This window comes from Pogona vitticeps, chromosome 2, assembly GCF_051106095.1.
Source record: "Pogona vitticeps strain Pit_001003342236 chromosome 2, PviZW2.1, whole genome shotgun sequence".
Lineage (NCBI taxonomy): Eukaryota > Metazoa > Chordata > Lepidosauria > Squamata > Agamidae > Pogona > Pogona vitticeps.
The window spans coordinates 2,301,553-2,318,008 of record NC_135784.1 but is presented as its reverse complement, the minus strand read 5'-3'; the positions used below and the strand labels follow the sequence as shown (position 1 = coordinate 2,318,008).

At 45.2% G+C, this 16,456-nt stretch overlaps 1 protein-coding gene across 4 annotated transcripts in view; it reads left to right on the top strand.

Annotated features, from left to right (window-relative positions):
• Window positions 1-10,635, top strand: part of LOC144587217 (uncharacterized) — a 180,537-nt gene extending 169,902 nt beyond the window's left edge. For all 4 annotated transcript variants that reach the window (XM_078387065.1, XM_078387068.1, XM_078387067.1 and 1 more), the window contains one exon: window positions 4,130-10,635. In XM_078387065.1, the coding sequence (XP_078243191.1) occupies window positions 4,404-6,272 (1,869 nt within the window). In that variant the 5' untranslated portion in view covers window positions 4,130-4,403 and the 3' untranslated portion in view covers window positions 6,273-10,635. The remainder of the gene's footprint in view (window positions 1-4,129) is intronic.
• Window positions 10,636-16,456: the final 5,821 nt, after the last annotated feature.

The window sequence follows — 16,456 nt, the reverse complement described above, 5'->3', positions numbered from 1 at the left end:
CAATTCAGATGGTTGAGTTCAGTGCTGAGAAACTGAGCTTTACAGTTCTGATTTGCACGGTCTACCAGTGTTTTGATTATGCCCCTTTTTTGCTGTGGGTGGTGGTTGGCGTTTTTGTGTAGGTACCGGTCTGTGTGGGTGGGTTTTCTGTAGACCTTGTGTCCCAGTCGGAGGTCAGTTTTGCGTAGGACCATGACGTCTAGGAATGGGAGTTCGCCCTCTATTTCTTTTTCCATGGTGAATTGTATATTTGGGTGGATGCTGTTGAGATGATTGAGAAATTCTTCCAATTTTTCTTCACCGTGACTCCAAATTGCAAATGTGTCATCCACATATCGGAACCAGACTGTGGGTGCGAGGGGTGCCGAAGCCAGGGCCAGTTTTTCAAAATTCTCCGTTGTAGAAGTTTGCTATAACCAGGCTGAGGGGGCTGCCCATGGCCACTCCATCTGTTTGTTCGTAGAATTCATTATCCCACTGGAAATAGCTGGTCGTTAGGCAGTGTTGGAAGAGGGGCTTGATGTCTTCTGGAAATATCTGCTGGATGAGTGTCTTGTCCCAAGATTCCCTTGAGGGAATCTTGTCCCAATCTTGACTTCTCTTTTGGCTGATAGTGATGTGTAGGCCTAGTAGTTCTTTGTCTGTGGAGTCCAGTTTTTTGCAGGTTGTGTGGATTCTTTCCTGTAGGAGGACTTTGCACTTGACCGTGACCAGGTATGATCTTGCAAAAAAGAGGGGGGAAATGGTTTAAAGTCTTAAATCTTCCATTAAATCTGGTCTTCATTTCCACTGTGCATTCATAAGGGATTTGGTTTAGATTATACCTGACTAGCCCAGTCATTTTTCCTGCTCTCTTCAGTTTAAGCTTGAATTTTACTATGAGAGGCTGATGATCAGAGCCACAATTGGCTCCAGGTCTTGTTTTTGCTGACTGTATAGAGCTTCTCCATTTTTGCTGCAGAGAATATAATCAATCTGATTATGGTATTGCCCATCTGGTGATTTCCATGTGTAGAGTTGCCTCTTCTGTTGTTGGGAAACAGTGTTTATGATGACCAGCTTGTTCTCTTGGCAAAACTTTATTAGCCGTTGCCCTGCTTCGTTTTGAACTCCAAGGCCAGACTTTCCTGTTGTTCCTTTTATCTCTTGACTCCCTACTTTAGCATTCCAGTCCCCTAGAATGAGAAGAACATCTTTCTTTAGTGTCAGTTCTAGAAGGTGTTGTAAATCTTCATTGTTGTTTAGTCGTTTAGTCGTGTCCGACTCTTCGTGACCCCATGGACCAGAGCACGCCAGGCCATCCTTCCACTACCTCCCGGAGCTGGGCCAAATTCATGTTGGTCACTTCGATGACACTATCCAACCATCTAATCCTCTGTCGTCCCCTTCTCCACTTGCCCTCACACTTTCCTAACACCAGGGTCTTTTCCAGGGAGTCCTCTCTTCTCATGAGATGGCCAAAATATTGGAGCTCCACCTGTCCTTCCAGTGAGCACTCAGGCTTGATTTCCTTTAGAATGGATCGGTTTGTTCTCTTTGCAGTCCAGGGGACTCTCAAGAGTCTCCTCCAGCACTACAATTCAAAAGCATCAGTTCTTTGGCGGTCAGCTTTCTTTATGATCCAGCTCTCACTTCCGTACATCACTACAGGAAAAACCATAGCTTTGACTATTCTGACTTTTGTTGGCAAGGTGATGTGTCTGCTTTTTAAGATGCTGGCGAGGTTTGTCATCGCTTTATTTATTTTATTTATTTATTTATTTATTTTTTTACCCCGCCCCTCTAGACAACGTCTACTCGGGGCGGCTAAGAATAGAAGGCGTCTTTTAATTTCAAGGCTGCTGTCACCTTCTGCAGTGATCATGGAGCCCAAGAAAGTAAAATCTGTCACTACCTCCATATCTTCCCCTTCTATTTGCCAGGAGGTGATGGGACCAGTGGCCATGATCTTAGTATTTTTGATGTTGAGCTTCAGACCATAGAAGTCTTCATAGAACTGGTCAATTTCAGTCTCCTCAGCATTAGTGGTTAGTGCATAAACCTGGATTATTGTGATGTTGAAAGGTCTGCCTTGGATTCATATTGAAATCATTCTATCACTTTTGACATTGTATCCCATTACAGCTTTTCCCACTCTTGTTGACTATGAGGGCTGTTACAGTAACGTTGACATCACCTGTCCGTCACTGCTGAAGCTGTATGTCATCTGCCAATAGCGTGACGGAAGATGGGACTTAAGGGGTGGAGCTAGTGTATATAAGGGGAGTGAATGGTGTGAGTGCTTTAGACAGGGACGAGATAGGGACCAGATAGGGTTATGCTAGGAAGGTTAGGGCTTGAAGATATTGTGAAGTAAGAACTGTACTATCTAGTGAGGGTCTGTGAGAGAGTGTGTGTGAGTCTTACAGTGATTGCCTTATTATTATTTTTATTCAAGTGATTTACTATTCCCTTTGTTCTTTTATTTTAAAATCATACATTAGCCTGAAGTATTATTTGAGGGAATGGTTGGTGGCAGCGTGAATTAAGAGTGAGTGAGTGTGACGTAATAGTGCCTTTGTGACTCATGAGGAGGCTGTTACAAGGGCTACTCCATTTCTTCTACGGCATTCTTGCCCACAATAGTAGATATGATAATCATCTGAATTGAATTCACCCATTCCTGTCCATTTTAGTTCACTGACGCCCAGGATGTCAATGTTTATTCTTGCCATCTCCTGTTTGACCACCTCCAGCTTCCCAAGGTTCATAGATCTTACATTCCACGTTCCTATGCAGTATTCTTCTTTGCAGCATCGGACTTTCCTTTCCCTTCCAGGCCCGTCCACAGTTGAGCGTCCTTTCGACTTTGGCCCAACCATTAGCTCTGGAGCTACTTGTACTTGTCCTCCGCTCTTCCTCAGTAGCATATTGGACGCCTTCCGACCTGAGGGGCCCATCTTCTAACGTCATATATTTTAGCCTTTTGATTCTGTTCATGGGGTGTTCTTGGCAATGATACTGGAGTGGCATTGCCAGTTCCTACTCCAGGTGGATTGCGTTTAGTCGGAACTCCCCACTATGACCTGTCTGTCTTGGGTGTCCCTGCACGGCATAGTCCATAGCTTCTCTGAATTACTCAAGTCCCTTTGCCACAATAAGGCAGCAATCCATGAAGAGGTTGTAATATTATACTTTCATATATATCATATATCATATTACAATATATATTATATATTGTAATATTATATCTTCTTCCATCCTTTGTAGGGTTTAAATTATCTTCCTCTTCAGCCATTAACATTTATCTTTATTTATCAAGATTTAAACCATTTCCCCCCTCTTTTTCGCAAGATCCTACCTGGTCACGGTCAAGTGCAAAGTCCTGCACCTTGGAAAAAGAAACCAATTGCACAGTTAAAAGATGGGGGATACATGGCTCAGCAAAAGTACGAGTGAGAGGAATGTTAGAATTGATGTAGATCGCAAGCTAAATGTGAGCCAACAGTGGCTTTTTATTAATCCAGGTTCTTGAAGTCTTCCTTCCCTTTCTCGTTTCAAGGGATCACCATTTTCAATACATTTGTGGACTTGCAATGCCTTTACATTAAGTACTTGTACAGTGGAGGAAATAGTCTAATCAAACCCTCAATTCTAATCAAAGTCTCTCCTTGTATTTTTAAGCTGGCTGGATAGCTCTGTGGCTTAAATATCCAGTTGCAGAACCAGAGATTCCCCACTGCGTCTCCGACGAGTAAAGTCAGCCTGTGTGGCCTTTGGGAAACTGCACGGTCCCAGAAGCAAGGAATGGGGAATGACTTTTGAGTATTCTCTACCCAGAAACCCCTGAAAAAAGGGTTGCCATCAGTCAGAATTGACTTGATGGCCGATGACTAATATTATTTCAGATAGTGGTTAATATTAATCAACTATATTTTCCCATCCCTGTCCCTTTGGAAGTATCAGTTCAGGCAAGGGGAGTCCATGCTATTTGCACAATACGGCTAATTTTTCATATGTTGCCTGTAAAGCCTTCAAGAGACATATGCCTTTCAAAGGGGTCAAAGAGAGAGCAAACTCTTTGGTTTGACCTCCAGTTACATTCTGCTCTGTGTGACATTGTCAAGACATCTTCTTTTTTCTCTATCAGGTAACAAATACGATGGCCAGAATTATACAGAGCCGCTTCTTCTGGCCCTGAAAAGAGTCAAGTGTGAAGCCGGGAAGAAAAGCTTGGAAAAACCCATGAACTAGAGGAGAAAGGGCTGTGGAAATAGCTTCAGACCAGTGCCGCTAGTTCAATTTAAAGAACTCACCCTGGGGAGAAATCATACAAAAACACTGAATGTGAAAAGAGTTTCAGCAGAAGAAGAAATCTGCGTTCACATCGAAGAACTCACACAGGGAAGAAACCATATAAATGCATGGCGTGTCAAAAAAGCTTCAGTGAAAATGGTCAACTTAGGTCACATCAACGTCACAGTGGTGATCTTAGGTTACGTCAAAGGACTCACACTCGGGAGAAACCACATAAATGCATGGAATGTGGAAAGAGCTTTAGTCACAGTGGTAACCTTAGGTTACATCAAAGGACCCACACTGGGGAGAAGCCACATAAATGCATGGAATGTGGAACGAGCTTTAGTCACAGTGGTAACCTTAGGTCACATCAAAGGACCCACACTGGGGAGAAACCACATAAATGCATGGAATGTGGAAAGAGCTTTAGTCACAGTGGTAACCTTAGGTTACATCAAAGGACCCACACTGGGGAGAAGCCACATAAATGCATGGAATGTGGAACGAGCTTTAGTCATAGTGGTGCCCTTAAGGTACATCAAAGGACCCACACTGGGGAGAAGCCACATAAATGCATGGAATGTGGAACGAGCTTTAGTCGGAGTGATGCACTTAGATTACATCAAAGGACCCACACTGGGGAGAAACCACATAAATGCATGGAATGTGGAAAGAGCTTTAGTCACAGTAGTAACCTTAGGATCCATCAAAGGATCCACACTGGGGAGAAACCACATCATTGCATGGAATGTGGAAAGAGCTTTAGACACAGTGATGCCATTAGATTACATCAAAGGACCCACACTGGGGAGAAACCACATAAATGCATAGAATGTGGAAAGAGCTTTACTCACAGTGGTGAACTTACGTTACATCAAAGGATCCACACTGGAGAAAAACCACATAAATGCATGGAATGTGGAAAGAGCTTTAGTCGCAGTGGTCATCTTAGGTCACATCAAAGTACCCACACTGGGGAGAAACCACATAAATGCATAGAATGTGGAAAGAGTTTTAGTTGCAATGGTTCCCTTATATTACATCAAAGGACCCACACTGGGGAGAAACCACATAAATGCATGGAATGTGGAAAGAGCTTTAGTCGCAGTGGTCATCTTAGGTCACATCAAAGGACCCACACTGGGGAGAAACCACATAAATGCATAGAATGTGGAAAGAGTTTTAGTCGGAGTTATGCACTTAGATTACATCAAAGGACCCACACTGGGGAGAAACCACATAAATGCATGGAATGTGGAAAGAGCTTTCGTGAGAGTGGTCAACTTAGGATACATCAAAGGACCCACACTGGGGAGAAACCACATAAATGCATGGAATGTGGAAAGAGCTTTAGTCGCAGTAGTAACCTTAGGATCCATCAAAGGATCCACACTGGGGAGAAACCACATCATTGCATGGAATGTGGAAAGAGCTTTAGACACAGTGATGCCATTAGATTACATCAAAGGACCCACACTGGGGAGAAACCACATAAATGCATAGAATGTGGAAAGAGCTTTACTCACAGTGGTGAACTTAGGTTACATCAAAGGATCCACACTGGAGAGAAACCACATAAATGCATGGAATGTGGAAAGAGCTTTAGTCGCAGTGGTCATCTTAGGTCACATCAAAGGACCCACACTGGGGAGAAACCACATAAATGCATGGAATGTGGAAAGAGCTTTACTCACAGTGGTCATCTTAGGTCACATCAAAGGACCCACACTGGAGAGAAACCACATAAATGCATAGAATGTGGAAAGAGTTTTAGTTGCAATGGTTCCCTTATATTACATCAAAGGACCCACACTGGGGAGAAACCACATAAATGCATGGAATGTGGAAAGAGCTTTATTCAGAGTGGTCAGCTTAGGGTACATCAAAGGACCCACACTGGGGAGAAACCACATAAATGCATGGAATGCGGAAAGAGCTTTAGTCGCAGTGATGCCCTTAGGTTACATCAAAGGACCCACACTGGGGAGCTATAGGATCTGTCCTTCCAGTGAGCTCTCAGGGTTGATTTTCCTTTAGAATGGATAGGCATGTTCTCCTTGCAGTCCACGGGACTCTCAAGAGCCTCCTCCAGCACCACAATTCAAAAGCATTAATTCTTCAGCGGTCAGCATTCTTAATGGACCAGCTCTCACTTCCATAAAACACTACTGAAAAAAAAATAGTTTGACTATGTGGGCTTTTGCTGGCAAGGTGATGTCTCTTCTTTTTAAGATGATGTCTAGGTTTATCATCGCTTTCTTCCCAAGACGCAGGTGTCTTTTAATTTTGTGGCTGCTGTCACCATCTGCAGTGATCATGGAGCCCATGAAAGAACAATTTGTCACTGCCTCCATGTCATCCCCTTCTATTTGCCAGGAGGCCATGGGACCAGTGGCCATGATCCTAGTTTTTTTGATGTTGAGCTTCAGACTGTTTTTGGCGCTCTCCCGTTTCACCCTCATTAAGAGGTTCTTTTATTTCTCCTCACTTTCTGCCATGAGAGTGGTATCATCTGCATATATGAGGTTGTTGACATTTCTTCCGGCAATATTAATTCTGGATTGGATTCCTCCAGTCCGGCCTTTCGCATGATGTATTCTGCATATAAGTTTAATAAGCAGGGAGACAATATACAGCCTTGTCGTACTCCTTTCCCAATTTTGAACCAATCAGTGTTTCAATATTCTGTTCTAACTGTTGCTTCCTTTCCCATGTATAGGTTTCTCCGGAGATAGAAAAGGTGGTCAGGCGCTCCCCTTTCTTTAAGGACTTGCCAAAGTTTGCTGTGGTCTACACAGTCAAAGGCTTTTGCGTATTCAATGAAGCAGAAGTAGATCCAGCGCAAGTTAGCAATTTGGTCTCTAATTCCTCTGCCACTTTGAAATCCAGCTTGTACTTCATGGTGCTGAAGCCTACCTTGGAGGATTTTGAGCATAATCTTGCAAGTGTGTGAAATGAATGCAATTGTAGGGTAGTTGGAGCATTCTTTGGCACTGCCCTTCTTTGGGATCGGGATGTAGACTGATCTTTTCCAATCATATCGCCACTGCTGAGTGTAGCAACTTAACAGCATCATCTTTTAAGATTGTAAATAACTTGACTGGAATGCCATCACCTCCACTGGCCTTGTTGTAACCCATGCTTTCTAATGCCCACTTCACTCTCCAGGATGTCTGGCTCAAGGTCAGGAACCACACTATCTGGGTTGCCCGGGACATGTTGATCTGTCCTTCCAGGGAGCACTCAGGGTTGATTTCCTTTAGAATTGATAGGTTTGTTCTCCTTGCAGTCCAGGGGACTCTCAAGAGCCTCCTCCAGCACCACAATTGAAAAGCATCAATTCTTTGGCGGTCTGCTTTCTTTATGGTCCAGCTCTCACATCCATACATCACGACAGGAAAAACCATAGCTTTGACTATTCGGACTTTTGTTGGCAAGGTGATGTCTCTGCTTTTTAAGATGCTGTCATGGTTTGTCATCGCTTTCCTCCCCAGAAGCAGGCCTCTTTTAATTTCGTGGCTGCTGTCTCCATCTGCAGTGATCATGGAGCCCAAGAAAGTAAAATCTGTCACTGCTTCCATATCTTCCCCTTCTATTTGCCAGGAGGTGATGGGACCAGTGGCCATTATCTTAGTTTTTTTGATGTTGAGTTTCAGGCCGTTTTTTGCACTCTCCTGTTTCACCCTCATTACAAGGTTCTTTAATTCCTCCTCACTTTCTGCCATCAGAGTGGTATCATCTGCATATCTGAGATGGTTGATATTTCTTCCGGCAATCTTAATTCCGGCTTGGGATTCCTCCAGTCTAGCCTTCCGCATGATGTGTTCTGCATATAAGTTAAATAAGCAGGGAAACAATATACAGCCTTGTCGTACTCCTTTCCCAGTTGTTCCGTATCCAGTTCTAACTGTTGCTTCCTGTCCCACATATAGGTTTCTCAGGAGATAGACAAGGTGGTCAGGCACTCCCATTTCTTTCAGGACTTGCCATAGTTTGCTGTGGTCCACACAGTCAAAGGCTTTTGCATAGTCAATGAAGCAGAAGTACATCTTTTTCTGGAACTCTGGCTTTCTCCATAATCCAGCGCATGTTATCAATTTGGTCTTGAGTTCCTCTGCCCCTTCGAAATCCAGCTTGTACATCTGGGAGTTCTCGGTCCACATACTGCTGAAGCCTACCTTCTAGGATTTTGAGCATAACCTTACTAGCGTGGGAAATGAGTGCAATTGTATGGTAGTTGGAGCATTCTTTGGCACTGCCTTTCTTTGGAATTGGGATGTAGACTGATCTTTTCCAATCCTCCTGCCACTGTTGAGTTTTCCAAACTTGCTGGCATATTGAATGTAGCACCTTAACAGCATCATCTTTTAAGATTTTAAACAGTTCAACTGGAATGTCATCACCTCCACTGGCCTTATTGTTAGCCAGGCTTTCTAAGGCCCACTTGACTTCACTCTCCAGGATGTCTGGCTCAAGGTCAGCAACCACATTGTCTGGGTTGTCCGGGATATCCAACTCTTTCTGATATAATTCCTCTGTGTATTCTTGACACCTCTTCTTGATGTCTTCTGCTTCTGTTAGGTCCCTCCCATTTTTGTCCTTTATCATGTTCATCTTTGCACGAAATGTTCCTCTAATATCTCCAATTTTCCTGAACAGATCTCTGGTTTTTCCTTTTCTGTTAATTTCCTCTATTTCTTTGCATTGTTCATTTAAGAAGGCCCTCTTGTCTCTCCTTGCTTTTCTTTGGAAGTCTGCATTCAATTTTCTGTAACTTTCCCTATCTCCCTTGCATTTTGTTTCCCTTCTCTGCTATTTGTAAAGCCTCGTTGGACAGCCACTTTGCTTTCTTGCATTTCCTTTTCTTTGGGATGGTTTTTGTTGCTGCCTCCTGGACAATGTTACGAGCCTCTATCCATAGTTCTTCAGGCACTCTGTCCACCAAATCGAGTTCCTTCAATCTGTTCTTTACTTCCACTGTGTATTCATACGGGATTTGGTTTAGATTATACCTGAGGAGCCCAGTGGATTTTCCTACTCTCTTCAGTTTAAGCTTGAATTTTGCTATGAGAAGCTGATGATCAGAACCACAATCAGCTCCAGGTCTTGTTTTTGCTGACTGTATAGAGCTTCTCCATCTTTGGCTGCAGAGAATATAATCAATCTGATTTCGATATTGCCCATCTGGTGATTTCCATGTATAGAGTCGCCTCTTGTGTTGTTGGAAAAGAGTGTGATGACTAGCTTCTTCTCTTGACAAATCTCTATTAGCCTTTGCCCTGCTTTGTTTTGAACTCTTAAGGCCAAACTTACCTGTTGTTCCTTTTACCTGTTGACGCCCTACATTAGCATTCCAGTCCCCTATAATGACAAGAACATCTTTCTTTGGTGGCAATTCTAGAAAGTGTTGTAAGTCTTCATAGAATTGGTCAGTTTCAGCCTCTTCAGCATCGGTGGTTGGTGCATCAACCTGGATGACTGTGATGTTAAAAGGTCTGCCTTGGATTCGTATTGAAATCATTCTATCATTTTTGAGATTGTATCCCAGTAGAGCTTTCCCCACTATTTTGTTGACAATGAATCACGTTTAGTCAGAACTCTGCACTATGACCTGTCCATCTTGGGTGGCCCTGCATGGCATAGCCCATAGCTTCTCTGAATTACTCAGGCCCCTTCACCAGGACAAGGCAGAAACCCATGAAGGAGTTCTTAGACGACAACTCCTAGAAATCCAGGTTAGCACACCTGTTACCACCCAATTTCGGTCCCGATTCTCCGGCAGGAATAACAGATAAGATGGTGCATTGGTCGGTCTATATGTAAGCCAATTTATTAAAAACATATAGCTGGACTCCGTTCCTAAAAAGCGGACCGGGAGCCCTCATCATACATTGGTAAAGCATTTTATAAGTTTCTTACAAAGGACAATAAAGCACAGCATCCCCCTGTCACATACAGCACTGATGGTACCTGTCTGTCATGGGGTTGGAGGGAAAGTTCCATCCTATGGGGAGTGGAAGGCGGGACATCAGGGGGGAGGAGCTGTACTGTATATATATTTGGGGGAAGTCCATCGTAGGAGAGCTGACGTGGAGAAGTGGAGTTGGAGTCTGTGGGTCAGACTGGGTACAACTGTTCGTCAGATAGTACATACCTGATAGGTTCAGGTTTCTATCTAGGTAGCCAGAACTGATAGGTTCAGGGTCTGTGCGTTACCTTAAAGTGTTCCGTGGGAGCCAATCTGTTGTATGTGTATGATCGGGACTATACCAAGTTCCAGTATCCTATTTACCTGATCCTTTTATTTACCCTGTTTGTTTTTTCAATAAACCTTGTTCTTTTGTTTATTAAAATCCATTCCTGGTCTGGGTGACTTGGTAGAGCGAATGGTTGGTGGCAGCCTAACTACAGGGTGGGGTACTCCAGTAGGTCTGGGGTTGCTACATTTATTGGTGTCCAGCGGGTGGGATACGACTGGTCCAGTTGCCCAGTGGTCCAGCAAAGCCTTGGCTAGTGTGCCCAGAGCAAGGGGGGTCTAGTCAGGGAAAATCTGAGGGCGCGTAGGTAATCTTCTAGGCTTACCTCACGGGGAGGTAGGCTAGTGGAAGAACGTGCAAACTCAGATTGGGGGACTAGATTAGGGAGCTCTGAGGCAACCCGTTTTGGCGGGAAAGGGCTGAGGCAAAGCTGCGTGAAGTAACAGTGATCTAGCCTGTCTGCTGAGAGGCCTAGCAGAGGGGGTGGATTCTGCCTGGCAACAGTTGCAAGTTGGTGCTGGAGGGACAGCAGCAGTCTATAGAAGGCTGTTTCTGAGGCAAAAGGAAAAAAAGTCATCGTTTTATTTTGAGGCGTGACTTTTGAAGGCAGCCTGTTCTGGGGGGATTATGCCCTTGACTCGAAGCCAAATGGCAGAAATGGGGGAAGTGAGAGAACCACAGGGAGACCAAGGTTCTGAGGAGGAATTTGGCTCAGTGCAGGATGAGAGCACGGGAGAACTGACCTCAGAACTCAGAAAAATGCTCCTAGCCCAACAGCATGAACTGAGGGTGAGGGAAATGGAGGAAAGGGAAAGGGAGAAACAAAGACAATTTGAAATGGAAAGGGAAGAGAAACAGAGACAGTTGGAGTTGGAAAGAATGGCGTTTGAGCTGAAGAAGCTGGAAATAATGAGTAGAAATAGGAATAACAATAATAATGAGGGGAACCCAGGGAATGGGGAAGGCAGCCTGTCTAAAACTGACTTGAAGAAATTCCCTGTGTACAACAAGGGAGATTGCCCTGAGGTGTTCTTTTCCCTCGTGGAAAGAGCGTTTGTGGACTTCTCAGTAAGGGAAACTGAGAAGATGACCATTATGCGATCTTTAATCAGTGGCAGCCTGGCAGAAGTCTATGCAGAGATGCCAGTGGAACTGCTGAAAGACTTCGCTGAGTTTAAAAAACTGGTGTTTGCCCGGCATGGGAGAAATGCTGAACAGCTGAGGCAAAAATTCAGGTCACTCACAAAAAAACGAGAGCAGACTTTTACCCAAGTGGGGGCCCAACTGGTGAGGTTGCTAGACAAATGGCTGTCTCAGGAGGGGACGGAGACCTTCCAGCAGCTCAAAGACCTGATAGCGCTGGAACAATTTTATTCAGTCCTGCAGGGGGAACTAAAGTTCCATGTGCGAGAGAGGAAACCTAAAACTGTGACAGAAGCGGCGGAGATCGCAGATTTTATTTCCCAAATAAGGAAGCCCTTAGGTGCTGAGGGGAAAACTGTGGGTAAGCCCAAAGAAACCTACAGCAGGTACTCTCAGGGACCAGGGAAAAACCAGCAAGGGGGAGGGGCCCATGTTGAAGGGAAGCCCTCTGACATGAAACCACCAAGACCTCAGATTTTGGAGGGAAAACCAAAAACAGATGAGAAAGACTCCCAAGTACAGCAGAAAATGTTATTTCTGTCAAGGAAAGGGCCATCTAATCTCGGAGTGTGAGAAATTAAAGCAGCTAAAGGGAAATTTGCCTCATGATTTGAGTGGAACCAAGCCAAAAGCTGTGTTCTGTGTCCAGACAGAGCAAAGCTCCTTGCCACTGAGGGAGCCTGTTGCCATGGCGACTCACTCTGGACTAGTTACATCTGCTGATCAGGCTGGGGAAAATGGTCCTCTTGTGGAGGTCAAGCGCTGCTTACTAGTTAGGACAGATTTGCAATTGTTTGAGACCGCTGGGGTGGACGTAGGAATACTTGACCATCAGTATAGGGGGCTAAGGGATACTTGTTCCCAGGTGACCCTGTGCCATCCAGACATTATTCCGAGGAAGCATATAATCCCAAATGAAGGTGGCAGGGATTGAGGGGCAGGTGATCTCACTGCCAGTAGCTGAGGTACCTGTGAGCTTTCAAGGCTGGAGGGGAGTTTGGCGTCTAGCGATTTCATCGACTCTGCCAGCAGCCGTGCTCGTGGGAAATGACCTGGCTGAACATGTGAAACGGGTGCTAGTGATTACACACTCACAAGCTACCACGGGGATAGTTCAGGGGGGTCCTGAAGAGCCCGAGGCTGAAACAGATGAGGGTAGTCCCGAAGCTGTGGCAGAAACCTTAAAAACAGACAGCAAATTTGGCCAAGAGCAAAAGGCAGACGCCACTCTCCGAAAGTGTTTTGAAAAGGTGACAGACACCCAGCTAACACCTGAAACCCCAGCGAGATTTCACGGGAAAAAGGGAATTTTATATAGAGAGACCCTGATGAATATCTCAAAAGGGGGAGATGGGATCAGAAGTCAGCTAGTGGTACCTGAAAAGTATCGCCCCATGATCTTACAAAGGGGGCACTCTGACATGTTTGCTGCGCACTTGGGGGTAAACAAAACACAGCAGAGAATAACACAAAATTTTTACTGGCCTGAAATAGGGAAGCAGATCAAGGAGTTCTGTAAACAATGTGATGTGTGTCAGAGGCAGGGGAATAACCGTGACAGGACCAAAGCGAAGTTGTGCCCTTTGCCTGTGATTGACACCCCGTTCAAATGTATAGGAGTGGATATTGTGGGACCTTTGCCCAAGGCCACAAAGAGGGGGAACCGGTTCATTCTCACCATTGTGGACCATGCCACGAGGTACCCCGAAGCCATTCCCTTGACTAACATCGAAACTAACACAGTGGCAGATGCCTTGGTGGGGTATATGTCCAGGATGGGATTTGCCTCAGAAATAATCACAGATTTGGGCACATCGTTTACATCAAAGCTCATGAAACGGTTGTGGCAAATCTGTGGAATTAAACACAAGGAAACCACTGCCTATCACCCCGAAAGTAATGGGTTAACGGAGAAGTTCAATGGGACTCTGATGTGCATGATTAGGGCTTACTTGGCAGAGAATCCAAACAATTGGGACCAGAAGCTGCAATCCCTCTTGTTTGCTTACCGATCAGTGCCCCAAGCCAGTACCGGGTTCAGTCCGTTTGAACTTTTGTTTGGGAGAATAGTAAAAGGTCCACTTGATTTAATCAAACAGAATTGGGAGCAGATCACCCAGGATGACCCACAAGATGTTGTGACGTATATAGACACTTTAATGAATGACCTGAAGAGAAACCTAGAGCTAGCAGCAGAAAACCTGCAAGCTCAGAAGGTCAGACAGAAAACCTGGTGTGACCAGAAAGCCAGGGAGAGGCACTTTAACCCAGGGGAGGAAGTGCTTTGGCTTAGGCCCTGCAAAGAGAACAAACTGCAGCTCAAATGGGCAAGACCATACAGGGTCATTTCCAAGATGTCGGACCAGAACAACCTTATAGAACAGGAGGAACACCAAGCACGGAGGGTGGTACATGTGAATGCCCTGAAACCCTACTACAGAGGGGAACAGAGGGTTTTATTCGCCATAAAAGCAGCTGAGAGTGAGGAAGCTGAATTGCCCTTCTGGGAGGGTAGAGGGGAAGTGAAATACAACCCAGATGAGGTGAAGATCAGTCCTGCACTCACCCAAGACCAGCAGCAAGAACTACAAGTGCTGCTCACTAAATATCATAAGGTTTTTTCAAATAAGCCGGGGATAGTGAAGGGAGTGATGCATCGGATCCACACAGGGGATGCACCCCCGCAAGCAGTATCCCCATACCGAGTGACGGGACCCTATAGGGACAAGGTGCTGAAGGAGCTGGACGAGATGCTTAGGGAGAACATAATCGTCCCCTCTTCTAGTCCTTGGTCCTCTCCGATAGTCCTGGTGGACAAGCCTGATGGGAGCATTAGATTTGGTGTAGATTACCGGAAATTAAACCGCGTAACCACTCCTTATGCCTACCCAATGCCCAGGCTAGACAACCTGATTGAAACCATAGGGGGTTGTCGGTTCATTTCATCGTTGGACCTAGTAAAGGGTTACTGGCAATTAAGGATTGATCCCAGGGATCAGGAAAAGACCGCATTTTGCAGCCCTTTCGGTCTATATGAGTTTAGAGTCCTTAGTTTTGGTCTCAGAAATGCACCAGCCACATTCCAAAGGCTGATGGACCAGACCTTAGCAGGGCTCAGTGACTTTACTGTGGCCTACATTGACGATATAGGGATCTTCAGCAATACCTGGGAAGATCACCTGAAACACCTGGAGATAGTGCTGCAGAGGTTAAGTGCAGCAGGGCTAACAGTAAAGGCAAGCAAGTGTCAGCTGGGTAGCCCAGAAATAAAATACTTGGGTCACATAGTAGGGGGAGGAGTGATCAAACCCCTAGAGGCCAAGATAGAAGCCGTTCGTGATTGGCCCAGACCCAACACCAAGAAAAAAGTCAAATCATTTCTTGGGTTGGTGGGCTACTACAGAAAGTTCATCCCGAGGTTTAGCGAGATGGCGACTCCGCTGACCGATCTGATGCGGAAGAAGACTGATGACCGCATCCCGTGGACCAGTGACTGTGAGGAGGCGTTCCGGAGGTTGAAGGAGGCGCTCATCCAGTATCCAGTGCTGCGTGCTCCCGACTTCGACCGGGAGTTCATCATCTACACCGATGCGTCTAACAGTGGGGTAGGAGCAGTTCTTTGCCAGGAGGATGAAAATGGTGACCAGCTTCCAGTGTCCTACCTGAGTAGGAAACTCCAGAAAGGTGAGAGACATTTGGCAACCGTGGAAAAGGAGTGCCTGGCCATAGTATACGCGATTCAGAAGGCCAAACCTTACATCTGGGGAAGACATTTTGTTCTGTGCACTGACCACTCACCACTGCAGTGGTTAAAGACAATGAAAACCCATAATAGTAAACTTTTGAGGTGGGCTTTAAACCTGCAAGATTATGACTTTGAAGTGAAGGTGGTCAGAGGGACAATGAACTGTGTTGCTGACGCCTTGTCAAGAAGACCCGACGAGTGAAGACGGCGAAGAAACCATGGACTGTGTAAATTTTGGTGACCAAAATTTAAATGTACCTGGTTATTGAACAGGCTTGGTTTGTATTAATAAAGGTAACTTAATGTATTGCAAATATTAATGTTTAAATGCAGAAGTGATATGTTTGACCTAGAGTGAGTAAGTATGGGTTATGGGATTGTATTATAATGTATAACTGTTGATGTGTTTTGATCCTGGTTGTTTTTTTGGAGAAAAGCACTTTAGCTTTTCCCCCGCAAAACAACTTATAAAGGGGGGAGGTGTCACATACAGCACTGATGGTACCTGTCTGTCATGGGGTTGGAGGGAAAGTTCCATCCTATGGGGAGTGGAAGGCGGGACATCAGGGGGGAGGAGCTGTACTGTATATATATTGGGGGGAAGTCCATCGTAGGAGAGCTGACGTGGAGAAGTGGAGTTGGAGTCTGTGGGTCAGACTGGGTACAACTGTTCGTCAGATAGTACATACCTGATAGGTTCAGGTTTCTATCTAGGTAGCCAGAACTGATAGGTTCAGGGTCTGTGCGTTACCTTAAAGTGTTCCGTGGGAGCCAATCTGTTGTATGTGTATGATCGGGACTATACCAAGTTCCAGTATCCTATTTACCTGATCCTTTTATTTACCCTGTTTGTTTTTTCAATAAACCTTGTTCTTTTGTTTATTAAAATCCATTCCTGGTCTGGGTGACTTGGTAGAGCGAATGGTTGGTGGCAGCCTAACTACAGGGTGGGGTACTCCAGTAGGTCTGGGGTTGCTACACCCCCTATTGGTCTCCTGAACCCCATGGGTGCCTGTTGGGTCATCCTATTGGA